General features: G+C 34.7%; 2 protein-coding genes across 2 annotated transcripts; both read right to left on the reverse strand.

The window, feature by feature from the left end:
- Positions 1 to 1754: 1754 nt before the first annotated feature.
- Positions 1755 to 6111, reverse strand: LOC142505577 (UDP-glycosyltransferase 86A1-like). Its single transcript, XM_075618620.1, has 2 exons — positions 5503 to 6111; positions 1755 to 2790 (listed from the first exon to the last, which is right to left on the reverse strand). The coding sequence occupies exons 1-2, from the start codon at positions 6029 to 6031 to the stop codon at positions 1886 to 1888; spliced, it is 1434 nt and encodes a 477-aa protein (XP_075474735.1). The 5' UTR covers positions 6032 to 6111; the 3' UTR covers positions 1755 to 1885.
- Positions 6112 to 6517: 406 nt separating this feature from the next.
- On the reverse strand, positions 6518 to 8613 carry LOC142506197 (UDP-glycosyltransferase 86A1-like). The gene is made up of 2 exons (XM_075619377.1): positions 7906 to 8613; positions 6518 to 7574 (listed from the first exon to the last, which is right to left on the reverse strand). The coding sequence occupies exons 1-2, from the start codon at positions 8444 to 8446 to the stop codon at positions 6670 to 6672; spliced, it is 1446 nt and encodes a 481-aa protein (XP_075475492.1). The 5' UTR covers positions 8447 to 8613; the 3' UTR covers positions 6518 to 6669.
- Between the last annotated feature and the right edge of the window lie 11397 nt (positions 8614 to 20010).

Below are 20010 nucleotides of genomic sequence, written 5' to 3' on the forward strand. Positions count from 1 at the left end.
TGCAGCTAAGTGAGCCTGCATTATGATTTTTCAGTCATCGAAATCTTCTCTGGAAAACATTGGTATTTTATTGAATGAAGACATGGTGATCAATTTTGTGGATAAGAATATTCTGGGACAAGATTCAACTGCTCTGATACCACTTGATAGGATCGTTTTACTGGTGAAAGAGTGTTTAGAAGAGGGGGTTGAATAAACACTCACGATTTTTGCAATCTTTTCGAATGTTGAGTCAGTTTAGCTACAAACTGAAACTCGTAATCTTTTCAGTCGATATCAATCAGTTAACAATAAAGTGCGGAAATAAACTGACTGATAGATAGAATAAAATTGAAATAAGAACACACAAGATTTTATGGATGTTCAGAGATTTCAATCACTCCTACGTCACCCCTTCTATCACAAGGATAGGACATCCACTAAAAGACTTTGATTAATACAAACACTTGTACAGACTCACTTCAGTTTGGACTTAACAATGCCACAACTGAAACTCTTAGTTTACAATATGTTTCACAGTTCTCAACTGTACTTAGCACAACTGATCTCTTTTGAGATCGGTTTTACAACAAGATAATTTGTGCTAGAAAGCTCGTAGGGTAGTCTAGAATGCTACGAATATATCTGATAAGTGTGAGCTTCTAATTCTTTTGAATATGAGCGAGAATTTCAGCTGAGTAACAGTAAGATTGATAGAATGGTGAATCGTTGTTTTTCAACTGCTCTTCTCTGCTATTTATAGGCTTCTCTTGAACGGTAATAATCAATATAATTTGAATCTTTATATCTGTTGTTTTTCACGTCAATATTCTTCTCACATTCGTACACTGTAGCTTTTCTAAAATGCGGCGATCCCACTATTAGTTGCAGTCTGCTTTGTACTGTTGTCGGTTGAATGTCCTTTACGTTAACTGATGACGTGTACAGCTGAAAGATTAGCTGATAAGCAATAGCTGATAAGCTCACAACTAAATGTAGCAACTGATCAGTTTCCAACTGATCAGTCATTTGTTTGCGTAAGTTCAGTTCAGCTGGTTCAATTGTCTTTGTTAATCTGCGCATTAATCTTCAGTTATAGGCAACTGTTAGTTTGAATATTTGTTCAGTTATTTTCAAACTTCTTGATCAGTCAGTTTTTCAAACAACCGAAACTTAGTTTCCAACATCATGTGATCATCCATCTGTGTGAATGAACATCTCTATGCCCTTGTCAATGAGTTTACTTCATAAATGCTAGTCTCGAGCTCGAGCGACCTTTATCTTTGTTTTAAGCGGCTGATTCGACTAGGAATATGTTTGGGATATATGGTACACTTTCTAATGAGTTTCATGATCTTACATTGCGACGCAGACTTCATTATACCTATTATATATTCAAATGCTTTATCTATGCAGCTTGCATGAGTATACAGATAAAGTATAATGTCATGCTCGAATAAAATCATAAAATATTATTAAAATAAAGTTTTTTTTATATTATAGTCAATAAAAGCTCGAGCTACAAGTTGGTTTGATGAGCACCTACTCTAACAAGTGCTTCACGCACAAATGAAGGATTGAAAATGAAAAAGAAGCTAAGTTAATAGCACCTAACTTGATTTCGACTAATTGGAGGACCAAAATTCCAATTTAGGCCATCTTCCTCTCTCCGCACTCCAGTCTGCACACTCCAAGTACCTCCACTCATCTTTCTTTCACATATTCTTTTCAAAATTATATTCATTGTTTATAATTTTTAATGTACATGCAATTAATACATTATAATATTTATGTATTATTTTACATAGCTAACAAATGAAGAAAAGTAAATGAACAATCGAACACACCCCATTGATTGAAGGACCTAACTTTCAAAGTTCGACTCTGGTCGATAGCCATCCTTGTTTCATGAACGAATTTTGTTCTCCAAATCCTGAATGAATTGCTCCAAGTTTCTGTGAGAGGATCCATTTACTTCTATTGCATTGTGCGATATTATCTTTGCCTTTTCCACTTCCTGCCTCAGCCTCAGTCCAACAGGTTCACTCATCGAATTCTTGATCTTTTCTGCAACTTCTTCCCTATGAACTGAAACTCCATCTAAAAGATTAATCCCCACCTTCAAATCTTCCACTATCAATTTCCTATTCGTAGGTTGATCATATATAAACGGATGACAAATCATCGGAACGCCACACCAAATACTCTCGACCATCGAATTCCAGCCACAATGAGTCAAAAACAATCCAACTGCGGGGTTCGAAAGAACGTTGATTTGATCACACCATGGAACAATCAACCCTTTATCTTTAGCATCATCTTCGAATCCATCCGGTAAAGCATGCGATTCATCAAAGCTCACGATATCGGCTCGAACTATCCATATGAAGTTTACTTCACTAAGTAGTATCCCGTATGCTATTTCTTGAATCTCTTGCTTACTGATCTGAGCCAGGCTGCCGAATGAGACGTACAAAACCGATCCCGGACGCTTTGATTGGAGCCATTGTTCGCAGTCGGATTCAGCCCATAAACTCCTGGTGATTGTAGGAGGTGTACAATCTCTGATGAAATTTACAGGGCCAACCGCATAAGTTGGTTGTTTCTGTTTGAGAGCTGAGAGGGCGTGAAATTCCAGTTCTTCCACTATGTTACATAAGATAAAATCGGCCTTCTTCGCCTCTTCGAATGCCTTGGTTGAAACAAAGTGGGCTTTTGTTGTTGTTTCCGATTCTTTTAAATAAGCCATCAAGTCTTTTGTGCTTATTGCCTCAATTCCAGGCAGGTATGTTATTTCTTCATCGACGTTGTCTAAAACACAACTGAATTAATAATGGACACAAATACATTTGTAATATTATAAACTGGTAATCACTTATAATCATAAGAAAAATTAGCTATTTTTGTTACGCATGTTTTCTCGGTGTTATTAAATTTGGATATTCATACTCCATCTTTAAATTTTATCGGTTTAGTCCTTTTTCATGCTACGTGCTGATGTGTCACTAGACACGTAAACATCACCTCGTCATCGTGTCAGCACCATGTTGGCACAACATCAATGCTACGCAGGAACAATAACAAAAATTGAAAAAAAGTTAAAAACGACATGTTAAGACCGAAATTTGACAAAATAGAATACTAAAATTGTGAAGACCCAAAATCTTGCAACGAGAAGACCTATATATGTCATAGGAAATTTCAAATCATTTTGGAACAACATTTTCGAGTCTCATGCAATCATAATATTGAAAATTTGAATAACCATTTTCTCATCATTATTGACCATTTATCACTGTTTTATGACTAATTTAAACCATAATAAATCAGCCATTAAACTACTCATATTAAGAGCAAAATAATGATAACTAAGAGGAGGTTAATGACTATTAATAGGTGTTTTTACTATAAGGTTAATGGTCATAAATATGTGTCATTACGAGGAGGTTAATAACCATGAATAATAACATTTAAGATGAGATAAATGACAATGAATGAAGTGACCCTTCACCTTACCCTTGGAGGCCTATAAATAGAGGCTTTAATTTAGTGTAAAACCACACCAAAAATCTTCTCAAATAACTCATAAGTCTCGACCACTTCAAGCAAAGAGGAGAGGCTGCATTCAGACATTGTAGTGTTGTCCAAATCGTGACCGAGGTGCTGCCCAAGTGTTGTCTGTGTTTGACCCAAGTTTACTTAATTATCGATTAAGTTCGAATCGTACATTTGAACCAAGAGTAAGTGGGCTTTTGCTATATATAATTCTTCGTAAATGGGTTTTTGTATATATAAAGTTTGACATACTTGTTCTTTGTAAGTGTACTTATATATATATATATATATATATATATATATATATATATATATTAAATGACATGCTATCTACTTATTGTTTGAAAAATGCTACGATATATTTTAAAATCTCGATCGATGTACTATATGTTTATTATGTTCTCAATTTCCTTTAATTCTTCTGATTCCATTCAAAATTATGATATGTTCTGTTTGATGAATTTGATTATGTAATACACTGTTATGATTTGAGTTGCTTATGGAATGAAGATTGTAAATTATGTCTGCCCCCCATCAGTGGGTATAAAACTGTGTTCCGACCTCATCTTTTAGACGACTAACATGTGGGAGATAATTTGACAATGGATAAAGAGATGAATAACTGTGTTTCATTCGTTCTGATTTGATCTGTTTATGATTTGTTCTGATAAGCTCTGTTCCACATTTCGATTCTGATTTTGTTAATATTCTCATATGATAAGTCGATATACTAAGTTTTGAAAGTCTGCTTAGGATATGTATTTTAAATCTATCTCAATATGTATTTGTGGTAATCGATCGGCCTCCACTTGCTGAGTGTGTCCCCAAACACTCACACCTTGCTCCACTCTCTCCAGATAAGAACGAAGATCAAGTAGACGAGGATGAACAAGACATATTTTGGGGTTGGTGATGAAGTTTCGAGACATGAAGATTACTCGCTTATGTTTTTCCTAAGTTTTGATTCAAGTTGTATAACGTTTACGCACATTTTATTTGGTTTTGGGAATTTATCGCTGTAAGACAATATTATTTTGATTTAATTATGAAATAGACTAATTTTGGTTTATATTAAACTACGAATCTTGTTGTTTGACGATTATGTTATCGTTTAACAACGTCGATTTCGACTAAGCTCAGTCTTGGGACGTGACAAAAATAGCAAAAATAGAATTAAAATATGTCGGTAACGAACAACCAGTTATTTCAACGGTGTAGTCACAATGCAAATGCATGTTTTGCAATTTTATATGAGTTTTAAATTGGAAACGGTAATTTGTGTATAAATCGTCCTAAATTAAAAGTGGATTTTTGATCAGATATCTACTCATTCAAACTTTTTTCCTTTTTATGAATCTTAATCAACGAAAAAATGAAAAGAACGTCCAGTTTTGGATTAGAAAACTGTGTTTTAATTACTTGATATGGCTAAAATAATAGAAAATTCAAGAATTTATAGTGGTCCATTTCACATATAACAAGTCGCGTGGAAAATATTTTTTTGGCTCATTAACTCGTTAATCGGGTTTTGGTTCATCGAGTTTTCAAAATTTGCCACTCAAATATGAAAAAAAATCCAGGAAAAGAACACCGAAACTAAACTCTGAAAATTTAGTGGATCGAAACTCGAAATAAAAAAAAAAAAGTTAAAGTGGACAAAAAATTGTATTTACTCAAGTGGCCCGCCTCCAGGCACTAATATCCGATGTTACCTAATATTTTTAGGTGTCATATAATTCCAATAAAAAAAGACAAAAACGCGAAAAAAAAAAAATCGAATCGAAGTCAGTTCACCAAACCAAAACTTTTAAAATCCAGTAAACCGAAACCCGAAACAAAATAGGTTATTTATTGTGGAAAAAGGAAAAGGTTATTTACCCAAGTCGTGCGGATGCAGGTTACACGAAAGAATAAACCTTTTTATGTAGAAAATGAAGAAGAGAAAGAAGAATAGAAACATCCTCTAACCTTTAGTGGGCAAGTGGCCATTTTCAGACAGGAGATCCAGGTGATACCCAATGGAAAGAGCCAACGCTGTTTGTGTCCAAAACGAAACATTTACGAGGCTGTACTTTTTCGCAATCGTCGTAGACCACGAGAAAAAAGTGTCAACGATCAAGAAAAAAGTCGAAGATGGATCGAACAGGATCATGTTCCCTACAAATTCGTCGACCCGAGCCGGGAAATCTCGTAAGAGGGACTCCCAGAAGACATCGTAATGAAGGCCCCGGTCGAAATCCATCGGGAAGCCGTCGCTGATCGTGCTGTAACGTATGTCGAGTCCAGATTTCCGCGCTTCGGAAAAGAAATCAACTTCGTTTCTGGTGTTATAATGATGGATTTTAGTGAGTGTGTCATGAACATATCGAGTGTGGATGAACGTTACCGTGATGCCCTTGGAAGCGAGTTTGATTGCTAAAGCGATGGCTGGGTTGATATGGCCTTGGTAAGGAACTGGGATGACAATAGCATGAAGTTTGCAAGTTGGCTTCGCCATGTTTCTTTCAGAGGAGGGAGGAGGAAACGATAAGTGGGGAACTGATGTTCGGTTGGCTAACAAAGCTCTAAAATTTTAAAGGAAATAATGATTTTTTTAAACTTCTTCGATTTTTAGTTTTGTTTATTACATTTTTAAATGGTGACAAAAAATAAAGTCAAAGTTACAAGTTTTACAAGTTTAAACAGATTTAATATGAGATTATTGTTAGCAGTTTTTTTTTTTCATTTTTGATTATATTATATGAACTTTAATTTTTAGTCTTGTAGCATGTATTTTTTTTTTTTTTTGTCCTTTAACTTGTATGGTTTTTTTTTCATTTTTTGTCTTTTTTTATTGTCAAATATGATAGACTCTAGTCAAGATAGGAACAAAAATTTAAAAAAAAAAAAAACGAATTACAACACTAAAAATAAAAATTCATCACGAGCAAAAATGAAAAATAAAATGATTAAAAATGTAAATTCATTATTAACAAGACAATAAGCGAAAAAATTACAAATTACATGACCAATAATATAATTTTGTCGAATCGTTTCAAAAAACCTAGGTAACAGAAAAAATTGTGAACAAACTCAATCGATTGAATGACCTCTATGACTTTTAAAGTTCGGCTCATGCCGAGAAACATCATCGTTTCAAGAACAAATTTTGTTCTTCAAATCCTGAATGAATTGATCCAAATTTCTGTCCGAGGATCCATTAACTTCTATTGCATTGTGCAATATTATCTTCGCTTTATCCACTTCCTGCCTCTGCCTCAGTCGAACGGGTTCACTCATCAAATTTTTTATCTTTCTTGCAACTTCTTCCCTGTGAACCGAAACTCCATCTGAAAGTTTAATGCCAACCTTAAAATCTTCAACTATCAATTTCATATTCGTAGGTTGATCAAATAAAAACGGATGACAAATCATCGGAACGCCACACCAAATACTCTCGACTACCGAATTCCAGCCACAATGAGTCAAAAACAATCCAACTGCAGGGTTCGAAAGAACGTTGATCTGATCACACCACGGGACAATCAACCCTTTATCTTTAGCATCATCTTCGAATCCATCCGGTAAAGCGTGCGCTGAATCGAAGCCCACAATATCAGCTCGAACTATCCATATAAAGTTTACTTCACTAAGTAGAAGTCCGTATGCTATTTCTTGAACTTCTTGCTTACTGATCTGAGCCAGACTGCCGAATGAGACGTACAGAACCGATCCCGGAGGCTTCGATTGGAGCCATTTTTCGCAGTCGGATTCAGCCCATAAACTCTTGGTGATTGTAGGTGGAGTACAATCTCTGATGAAATTTACAGGGCCGACCGCACAAGAAGGCTGTAGCTGGTTGAGAGCTGAGAGAGCGTGAAATTCGAGCTCTTCCACTGTGTTGAGTAAGATAAAATCTGCCTTCTTCACCTCTTCAAATGCCTTGATTGAAATTATTTGCGCTTGTTTTGTTGTTTCCGATTCCTTTAAATTAGCCATCAAGTCTTTTGTGGTTATTGCCTCAATTCCAGGTAGGTACGTTATTTCTTCCTCAACATTGTCTATTACACCAAGAAAAAAAACTACTTCAATAATGGACACGAATACATGAAAAATGATTGGTTAACATTTGAAAATTTAGTAAAACATGGCGCTTTTATGTAATATTATGACCCTAAACTTGGAAAGTACGTAAATTTTAAATAGATCAACTGGCTTTACAAAATTAGGAAGAAAACATGTATGGATCGGAAGTCACTTTATAAAATAAATAGGTGAAATGGAGTGTGATTAACATATTTTGAAGTTTAAATAACACTTGCATTTAATTATCAAAATCCAATTCAAGGTAACTTGCAAGATCCAAACTCCAATAATAGAAAATTGTCTAACCTTTAGTTGGGAAGTGGCCATTTTGAGACAGCAGATCCAAGTGATACCCAATGGAGAGTGCCAACGCTGTTTGCGTCCAAAACGAAACATTTACGAGGCTATGCTTTTCAGCAATCTTCGGGGACCACGAAAAGAAAGTGTCCGCAATCAAGAAACACTTCGAAGATGGATCACTCCGACGGATCATGTTCCCTATGAATTCATCCACCCGAGCCGGGAAATCTCGTAAGAAGGACTCCCAGAAGCCTTCGAAATGAAGGCCCCGATCGAAATCCAACGGGAAGCCATCGCTGACCGTGCTGTAGCGTATGTCGAGCCCGGATTTTCGTGCTTCCGAGAAGAAATCGACTTCATTTCCGACCGTCTTATGATCGTGATGGGTTCGAGTGAGCGTGTGGTGAATGTATTGTGTGTGGATGAACGTTACCGTGATTCCTTTGGAAGCGAGTTTGATTGCCAAAGCGATGGCTGGGTTGATATGGCCTTGGTAAGGAAGTGGTATCACAATAGCATGAAGTTTGCAAGTAATTGGCTTCACCATGTTTCTCAGAAGAGAGGATAACCGGAGAATTGTAAGGTTGGCCAACAATGCTCTAGCAATTTAAAATCTTCTTCTCGTTTCCGACCGATTGAGATTTCTGTCAAAAATATTAATTTTCATTCTATTTATAGATGGATCGGATCGACTCGTCTGCGTACATATATATCAAAGAGATCGATATGTTTGTGAAACCGCCTTGTGTAATATAATAATATGTTATTCACATATACTTTTGCATTTTTCTATTTAATTTTCATTTGGTACCGTGCGACAATGGAAGTGTCGAATAAAGTATTTGGACAAGGATGTATCCTTTCGATATTATTTAAGGTGTGGTCGATGAGGTCAACATAATATTATTCTACATGCCTGCTGTTTTACGTAGACTAGTTTTCTATTGATTTTCATAAGTCAAACTTGGCCGTCACCAAAACGTATATTATCCGAGAATCCATACTTTTCAATTCTAAAATTGATTAATCAAATTAGTCATAACCTCAAATACTATTATATAAAAAAAACGTTTTTAAAATCTTAAATTTTAATTTTTTTAATCATGTTAATGATTAATTTGTCATTTTATTTATGTAACTTGTTTTTCTTTTTTTTTTGGTCTGAATTTTCATTTTAGTTTTGTAATTAATATTTTTTTTCAATTTTTGATCATTTAACTTGTATGTTTTTTCCTCTCTATTTTTGGTCTTTTTTTATCGACAAATATGATAGACTGTGGTAAAAATAAAAACGAAAGTAAAAAATACAAACTACAACACTAAAAATAAAATTAATCATAATATGAGGAAAAATAAAAAAATAAATGCAAGTTATATGATTAAACTGCAAATCTATTACTAACAAGATCAAAAATGAAAAAATTGCAATTTGCAAGACCAAGAGTATAACTTTTTTTTATGTATTTTATATTATATTTATGTCTAATCTTTGTATCCTTCCTTTCTCAGCAAAATTTTCATATAAGATCGACCGTTAATTTTGTTAAACAAATTTTTGTTTCAATTTTTACGTTAAAAGTATTACTTTTCACTGTGTTTATTACGGAATCGACCTGTCTACATACCTATATCTCAAAGATATAGATACATGAAAGCGTACATACTCTAATATTATATATTATTAACATATACTTTTGGAATTTCTATTTCACATTTTAAAACAAAATTTGATTTGTTTCCGTGCCACAATCGACGTGTCCAATAAAGTCTTTGCATAAGGACGTATTCTTTTGATATTATATGAGGTGTGCTCGATGAGGTCGACATAATAATATTTAATCTTATAATAATAAATAAATCTTATAATAATAAATAAAAATACAACTACTATTACGTAGCACCTTTGTACAATTATTTAACCAATTCTTTTTTTATCAAAAACAAAGTAGCAATACCGATTGTTGTAATGATAATCTATATTATTGTTTAGTTATATATATGTATATATATATATACACTTTTATATTTAAAGAATCTATACAACGTATAAAGAATATGTCTAATTGAAACAAAAGATGACACCAAATTTTTTTCCAAATTTGTACTTATATGATATAGCTATTAAAATTTCAACAATTCAAATTACAGTTTAATCTTTGGTAATTTTTTAGATAATGATATGATCTATTTGACAACCATGATATTACCCGTATTTTAATATAGATCAAATTAACTAGAAAAAAATATACAGCTATGCAATACGTGCGCTAGTGCACTTGTAAATTAGAAGACTTACAGCAAACGAGTAACTAATTGTTGTATCTTAATATATTTTTTGATAAACCAAAAATATCATTTTTTCAAATTACAAAATATATTATTTTTATTCAATAAAAAATGTTATTAAAACTATTTTATTAAATTGTCATTTTATCTATATTTATCATATCTTAAAAATATCTTTCTTTATATGCATGTATGTGATGATCGACTAAATGTTTAGAGGAGGTGAATAAATAGAACCAGCTTTCGTTTTCTTCTACTTATGTAATAGGTGCTCCCAACTATTTTGAGCAGTTAGAAGCTAATCTCGTTCTTGCTAAGAGCGGCAAACTACTAATTTAATGCGGAAACAATCAACAACACTTGGTAAAACAAAAGCAGTAGGAGTAATGAAATGAGGAAAATAAGGTTTGATTCTGGAAGTTGGTGAGGTTTAATTCTCATCAAATGTACATGTACCAAAAATAAACTAGCTTTCATTTTGTCATTTGCTTTATACCAGAAATAGCGCGCAACATGTGGGGATCCGGACGCTAATCATCATCTTAATCATCTTTGGGATTTAATTATCAATTAAGATAAACAGGGTCTAAAAATTTTTCTTTTTAAAATATAAGTGCGGAACGTAGTGGAATTTAACTAATATACATCTCAGTATAGAAGTACAATAATGTACAACAATTATTCAAACTAGTCTAAGGTTCCCTACTAAATTTCAAGTATTAAACCAAGTCTACAATAAGTCCAGAATCACCACTCTAAACTCGTCTTCTCTCATCATCTTCTTGACCCCGATCTTGCCCCACCTGTTGTCATGCACACATACAAACAAGACAACAGCCGGATACTCCGGTGAGAATAAATCCCAGTATAAATAATGTATACATGCAGTTAACTGAATTAACATAAAAGCATGAATTATATCTTATCACATGTAGTATAATCAAACAACATGTATCAATACCAATCTGTAAATAATATCTGAATCGTAATCTACGAAACATAAATCAATACAAATCTGTAAATCAAGTTCTAGTCTCGATATCTAAGACTCGACTCATCTCTCATTCTAATATAGGGATCCTGATCTAATTTAGACTTTGGTATGCTGTATCGAATGTCTACAATAGACGTCGATCTACATCTAAGCTCATCGATACACCGTAAGTCTAGAGTCTACGCGGTTCTGACAAAGACTCGGCGGTTCTGCCCTAGCTAGGCTGATCTGCCCTAAACTCAAACTCTGGCTCTGCTATAATTCAATAGACTAAACATATCAATCTGATAATCTGCAAATATCAATGCAATAAAGTAACGTATGTGATTTTGGGAAACTCAAGTCAAACCTAACTCGAGTTGTGCAATCCCGAATCAACATTTATTTATACCTTTCTCTTCCCGATCTGATGAAGACGAAGTATTGAAGTCAGCTCTGTCCATATCCAATCTGATAATTACAATCATATAAATACCATATCAGTATATAACTCAGTTCAAGACCCGTTCTGATCAATACTCAAATCGGTATATAGTCTGATCCATATCTGAACAAGGTACAATCTAATTCATATCAATGATATCACGATACAATCGAAATCATTACTGAATCTGATCAATCTCAATCAATACTGAATCTGATCAATATCAATCTACTGATGTTTCGACGGCATAACAATACAGTCACGATAACCCCGTCTATCTCAACATCACAGATATAATACCAGAATTCATAACCAGTATCAGTACAACTCATAATCTGAATAATAACACAATTCTGATATAGAATCTCAACTAAATCAACTCTGAAATTCATACCAATTTCATAAACAGTCTATTCTTTAATCTGACTTCGATTCTATGATGTCTAACATGTCAAGAACATCCTATATGAATTCCATTTAATTCTGACAACATCATAATTTCAAAACATGTCAAAACGTAGTAAAACTTACTTCCAGTTATAGCCTGCGTCGATAGGAACACAGTACCGAAGTTGAATTTAAAATCTAACGGACGGATTTTACACAATCGCGATTCTAAGCTTCCAGGAAAATTTTGATAGCGTTTCTCTCGATTTCCCGTTTCTGAAGGATTATAACGTTTTTAAACATATATATATATAAATATACACGTTCATGCAATAAGCCAAGTGGCAATCTTACGTTTTGCATGCCACGCGTATATGCGCGCCCAAAATCCGCGCATATGCGCCGAAAGCACTGTCCGGCTCCTGGACTACTCGCGCATATGCGCGCACTGACATCGCACATATGCGCGAGACCTACTGTCTCCGCATATATCCTGCACATCGCCTCGCGCATATGCGCGACTCATCTCCGCGCATATGCGCGAGACTCTCTGGAGTTACTCGCATAGGCTTCGCGCATATGCGCGACATCTTCCGCGCATATGCGCGAGGTCTTCTGCCTGTTTGGCGCATGTGCGCGCATCCGGTCGCGCATGTGCGCCGATGCTACTGTCCTCGCACATCACTTTTCACCCGTGATCTCATTTCGTGTCTCGGTTAGCCCTTTCATAATTATCTCGATTAAAAATCAATAATCGTAATTTAACACGGTATAAAATCTCGGGCATTACATTTCTCCCCCTCTAAGATATGATTTCGTCCTCGAAATCACAGGCAATCAAATCAGATAAAGATGGAATGTACAATAGAGGTTACTTCAGAAAATTCATTCTGATAAAATTACTTGCAAATACTGGCTATACAACATCCGTATATACCAATTAACGGCTCATACCAAATCAATATCATCAGCTGTTATCAAATTCAATCTCAAATTTCACCGTAATATCATTCCCATTCAGCGGAAATCTGCCGTACTCATTGTACAATGTCTTATCTGTGGCTATCTAATACTCGTTTGATAGCTATCATCATACAGTAATTCATAAAGTGACAAGACATCAGGTCACTAGTGCTAAAATCCAGCACTATAGTTCCTGGATATCCTTCAGTATCTAGATAGTTCACTCCAACTATCCGTCAATCTATAAACCATAGATAAAATCATGCTATACATTCTGCCAAAAGCACAAAATCAAGCAAAATCACAATCTGATATACTCTACTTCGTCATTCTAGTTATTCTGACCACTTTTCTGACATCGATCTGTGTCATTTGGTCATGTTTGTACGTTATCTGGTACAAAATAATAGATATAGATTGAATAATCTGTCAATCACAATCATATTATATCACAATCTGGAAAGTATTGCAGTGATCTCATTACGAAATTCATCGAAGTATACTCCCCATGTCTAGTCAGAAATATACAAATTCTGTAATAAATCTTTTGATTTCTATCTTTCTGTCTTCATTTATTGGCAATTCAGACATTTCAATACAAGTTCTGCCAACATTTCAGTACCAATTCTGTCACAACTGATTTAATATGTCTATATCAAAACTATCTGTTCGAATTATCATATACGTTCTGTTACCTGAACGACTACTGAATCCATTTATGTGCGCTTCTGACCCTATCTGTCATTTCCAATTCGAACTATTTGGTATAAACAATCAGTTAATAATATAAATTAAAGAAAAATACCTACCTGGTATTCGGTTCTGATTATCGATATCAAATTCTGTTGTACAATTCTGAAACATTTGACATTACAAGATAATCATTTTCATACAGTAAAAATCACATATCTGTCATCATGATCGATGCTCTGCTCTGATTATCGAAATTAAGTTCTGGACATTCTAGTTAAATCTCTGAACTGCCGTAATTCTTGAATTCAGTTCTGATTCGGTTTGAATAATCTGTATCAAACACTGACTCAGAATAACCGTACTATCAAATCAGATTCGGAATGTCAATAATCTATACTGATCTAGAAGCTAACAATTCTCAAGCAGTTCAAAACATACTCGGATATATAATCTGCCCACTCTGACAAAATAAATTCTCTGATATTTCTGATATCGGTATCGTTCTCAGTCACTGATCACAATTTTAACTGTGTCAAGAACAATCGGTATACTAACTTCAGATATCGCATACTCTGAATACAATCTGTTTCCAGTAGAATTCATATTTGAATAATTTCTGTATACCATAATCACAGTTCTCAGAATATTCCATTCAATCTTCAGTTATTCGATTCAATCAATCAGATGCTGCGAATATATCAAAATATCATAGATACAACGAGCATGAAATCATCAGAATATCTCTGAACATACTGAAATATGCCAAAGAGAAACACTAAATCAGATGTAACTCCTAGTCGGTACTCTTCTACTGATCTTGTAATTCTTTCAATTCATTCAGTGTCATTCTGGACATTCAATATCATTCTGTATTGAATTCTAAAACAATAAACAGTACCTGGTCTCAATTCAATTCTGAAATCTATCTTTCTGATATAAAGCAAATCTGAAATCTTATCTGGGCAAATATCCGCCAACTCGTACATTACTGGAAAATCTGCCGATGCTAGGCTCGATTTCAGTACATCTACTGAATACATAAGGATACCATCTGCTCCTTTCTGTATTAATCGAGTCATAAACAATACAGATATCAAAGGAATTCTAGATCTAGAATCCTTACTATGGAACCTTTACTCAACCATATCTGGTTTGAATCTTATACTCTCCTGAAAGGAATCTATCATAATTCTGTACTTGTTCAGCATATTAATATCAATAATGCAGTCAAATCAGAAATACAAGTACATCATAATCTAACTCGACCTCATTCTCATCTTACTGTAGTATACAATATTTCACAGAAATCTCTGATATCAATCTTTCTTTCCTACAAAATAAGGGAATCAATACTACAGTAAATACAGACCCAACAGGTACAACATACATTAATACAACTCAGTCAAAGATAATCATAGGGAATGCATTAGTATATATCAATACCTATGCAATATAATTATAAAAGAACAATACCTGCCACTTTAATCATCAGGTGTGTCATATGTCTGTTCCTCGGTCTTCTGCTCCCTAAAATCTTCGGGAACTTCTCTGAGGACAAACTCTAGCAAAGTGTCCCGGCTGTCTACAAATATGGCAACTACTAGTCACTCCCTGGCATTGCTCTGTGGAATGTCTCCCTCCGCAAATTCTGCCATACACTCCAGTATAACTTGGGCTGGAACCACTGGAGCTAGTTGAACCGCTCAGTCCGCTCCCTAACTTCTTGAATGGTTTCTTTCGAGCTTTCAGCAAATCTTGCTTTCCACTCGTGCTGCCGCGATCAAATCGGAGAGGGGATTGCTGTACCTGGGGTTGCATCGCACACACCCTTTTTAGTTGTCTAATCAGACTCGCCTCCGCTCTCTTCGCTCTACTCAAGGCATCAACAAAATGGTAAGGTCGCTGCATATTCATCAATGCAACTATCTCCGAGTTCAATCCTCTGATGAACTGATCCGCTACAGCTTCATCATTCCCAATTATATTAGGAGCAAAACGCAGTAGAGTAGAGAATTTAGCAACATATTCTTCAATATTCAGTTGACCTTGTCTCAAATTCTCAAACTCTGCTTTCTTGTCCTCTCGGTATGAAACTGAGAAAAATCTTCGATAAAATTCAGTTCTGAATATTTCCCACGAAATCACTGTACCTCTCTGTTCTAGCATTCTTTTACTTGTAATCCACCAACTTCTGGCCGTCTCTCGTAACTGGTGGAATATCAGTTTAATTCTCTGCTCATCTGAATAATCAAGTAAATCAAACAGTATTTCTATGTCATCAAACCAGTTCTCACAATCTTCAGATGTCTCGGTACCACTCAGGATCGGCGGCTGAAATACCTGAAATTCTTTCAACTGTATTTCCATCTGAGTTTCTGATACATCTATCTGTTCAGTCGAAGTACTACCCCTTTCTGGAATTCTCCGTGGAGGTATATCTGTTTATCAAAACATTAGTACTCAAATACTACAAATCTGTTCCAAATCTTTCTCTGATCATCTTACTGCTGCTCATGAATCAGATCTGATTCATACTCAATAATACATATTACCAACTCAAATCAGATAATCAGGTAACCATGTATTTCAAAGCAGTAAAGCATAATGTCATGCTAGCATACGCAATGTCGTTCAACATTAAAATAATTCTCATGCTAGCAATCGCATGCAAGGAAAGAAAACTCAATCTACCCCGCTCATTCTCTTCTATCTCAGTCTAAAGGATCTATCGCTCTGATACCACCTGTTGTGGGGACCCGGACGCTAATCATCATCTTAATCATCTTTGGGATTTAATTATCAATTAAGATAAACAGGGTCTAAAAATTTTTCTTTTTAAAATATAAGTGCGGAACCTAATGGAATTTAACTAATATACATCTCAGTATAGAAGTACAATAATGTACAACAATTATTCAAACTAGTCTAAGGTTCCCTATTAAATTTCAAGTATTAAACCAAGTCTACAATAAGTCCGGAATCACCACTCTAAACTCGTCTTCTCTCATCATCTTCTTGACCCCGATCTTGCCACACCTGTTGTCATGCACACATACAAACAAGACAACAGCCGGATACTCCGGTGAGAATAAATCCCAGTATAAATAATGTATACATGCAGTTAACTGAATTAACATAAAAGCATGAATTATATCTTATCACATGTAGTATAATCAAACAACATGTATCAATACCAATCTGTAAATAATATCTGAATCGTAATCTACGAAACATAAATCAATACAATTCTGTAAATCAAGTTCTAGTCTCGATATCTAAGACTCGACTCATCTCTCATTCTAATCTAGGGATCCTGATCTAATTTAGATTTTGGTATGTTGTATCGAATGTCTACAATAGACGTCGATCTACATCTAAGCTCATCGATACACCGTAAGTCTAGAGTCTACGCGGTTCTGACAAAGACTCGGCGGTTCTGCCCTAGCTAGGCTGATCTGCCCTAAACTCAAACTCTGGCTCTGCTATAATTCAATAGACTAAACATATCAATCTGATAATCTGCAAATATCAATGCAATAAAGTAAAGTATGTGATTTTGGGAAACTCAAGTCAAACCAAACTCGAGTTGTGCAATCCCGAATCAACATTTATTTATACCTTTCTCTTCCCGATATGATGAAGACGAAGTATTGAAGTCAGCTCTGTCCATATCCAATCTGATAATTACAATCATATAAATACCATATCAGTATATAACTCAGTTCAAGACCCGTTCTGATCAATACTCAAATCGGTATATAGTCTGATCCATATCTGAACAAGGTACAATCTAATTCATATCAATGATATCACGATACAATCGAAATCATTACTGAATCTGATCAATCTCAATCAATACTGAATCTGATCAATATCAATCTACTGATGTTTCGACGGCATAACAATACAGTCACGATAACCCCGTCTATCTCAACATCACAGATATAATACCAGAATTCATAACCAGTATCGGTACAACTCATAATCTGAATAATAACACAATTCTGATATAGAATCTCAACTAAATCAACTCTGAAATTCACAACAATTTCATAAACAGTCTATTCTTTAATCTGACTTTGATTCTATGATGTCTAACATGTCAAGAACATCCTATATGAATTCCATTTAATTCTGACAACATCATAATTTCAAAACATGTCAAAACGTAGTAAAACTTACTTCCAGTTATAGCCTGCGTCGATAGGAACACAGTACCGAAGTCGAATTTAAAATCTAACGGACGGATTTTACACAATCGCGATTCTAAGCTTCCAGGAAAATTTTGATAGCGTTTCTCTCGATTTCCCGTTTCTGAAGGATTATAACGTTTGTATACATATATATATATATATATATATATATATATATATATATAGATATACACGTTCATGCAATAAGCCAAGTGGCAATCTTACGTTTTGCATGCCACGCGCATATGCGCGCCCAAAATCCGCGCATATGCGCCGGAAGCACTGTCCGGCTCCTGGACTACTCGCGCATATGCGCGCACTAATATTATTTTTTTTTTAATTTCAATACACATTTTTTTTTATTTCAACCATTCAAATATCAATTTAGTCCATATATATATATATATATATATATATATCGTGTGGTTAATGTTCTCGAAAATTATATATTTCCCAAAAAAAAATTTGGTTCAAAATTTATAAAGATCGAACTATTAACACTTTGGTTTTTTAAATAAATATTATCATTTTAAAATAAAAATAAACAAATATAACACAAACTAAAATTTTAATCCTGCATTTTCTTACTACGAATACCACCGCTATGCTAACCTGTACACGCTGAACAAGGTTTGAGTATAGTTCACCTCTTGTGGTTTGCAAGGATTCCATAAATTTATCTACATCTGATGTATGCGTATGCTTTGGTGATTATGGTGGTGAAGGGTGTCTTTTTTAAAACCTATAATGCCATCATTGTCTGTAGCATTTATGTTATGAACCATCCATCGATTCTGAATTATGAATTTTGTTTACTTTTAATTGGAGAATTCAGCTTCGTGAATCCAAGGGTATGACAATAACAACTCTTCATTCCTAGACTATCATCGCAATCCGTTTCCCGTGTTTTTATGCGTCGCTCTCAACTGATGATCCACTACGAATCCACTTAACAAAAGAGCCCTTGGTGGAAGAATATAGTATTGCTGCTTCAGTAAGTATATAGAATCTCGTTTTCCCTTGAATTTGTGTTTTATTGTTGAATAAATTTCATGGACTATTTATTTACCATGTAATTACAGGTATGGAAGCTAAGTTCTTGTGATTTATGTGATATAGCCTATAACTCAGTCTATCAGTCTGGTTTTTCGCAAGCCTTAAAAGGTGTTGAGTTTCTCCAGGAATTATTAGGATTGGGTTCAGTGTATATGAATTCTCGGTCTCGCTGGATTGGAAAGGGGTAGGGGTACTTCAAGCGAGAGCCAGATGGTAATAACATTCGTCGGACCAACGTCCCTCATATAAGGCTTCAATTTCGAGACATGGTATGTGCTTGAAATTTTATACTGGTTCTACAGCCTATTTCCTTTCGAAAAAGTCTGAGCTCGTAAAATTTCACAACCAATTATGCAGATATGGAGGAGGAAAAGCAACTGGTATTTCACTATCTTGAACCGATCTACGAATCTGAATATGTTTAAGGAATCTATCTCGAAATGGCTTTCACTATTCAAGCTAAGCACACCTTGCTCGAAAAGTTGAAAAGTGAATATATGCGACAATATCAAACCAAACTGCTGAAGTTCAAATTATTATCTTATTCTTAACTGATAAAAACTTACTCAAGATTGATTGCCATAAAATGGCCTTTAAACCACAACTTGCTGGTAGTCACTGAACTGGAAGCTCCAAGCAGCTGTCCCTTATCAACCATACAGGATATATTGGCTTTAGTGCAAAACAGGCATGCTAGAAACCTGGAGAAAGATGTACTATCTAGCTAGAGATTTTGTTTTCAGTCACGGGTTGCTCTAAGAAGGGTTAACCGAGTTACAATTGAGTTCATGGAAGACATTAACTTCTTATACGGAGTATGCAAAAGGTGTCGATTTTTTTCCTGATATGGCAGAGTTAAATAATCATCATGAACAACTCAACACATTCTAAGAAGGTTTAACCGAGTTAGAATTGAGTTCATGGAAGACATTAACTTCTTCTACAGAGTATGCAAAAGGTGTAGATTTTTTTCCTGATATGGCAGAGTTAAATAATCATCATGAACAACTCAACTCCGACATTCTTTCACAAGTATTTATGCTGTTTTACCTCTTGAAATTCTTCCATGGGCAAGCAATGTAGCATCTAAAATCTTCCCGACAAAAAACATAAAG

This window comes from Primulina tabacum, chromosome 10 (assembly GCF_025594145.1).
Source record: "Primulina tabacum isolate GXHZ01 chromosome 10, ASM2559414v2, whole genome shotgun sequence".
Lineage (NCBI taxonomy): Eukaryota > Viridiplantae > Streptophyta > Magnoliopsida > Lamiales > Gesneriaceae > Primulina > Primulina tabacum.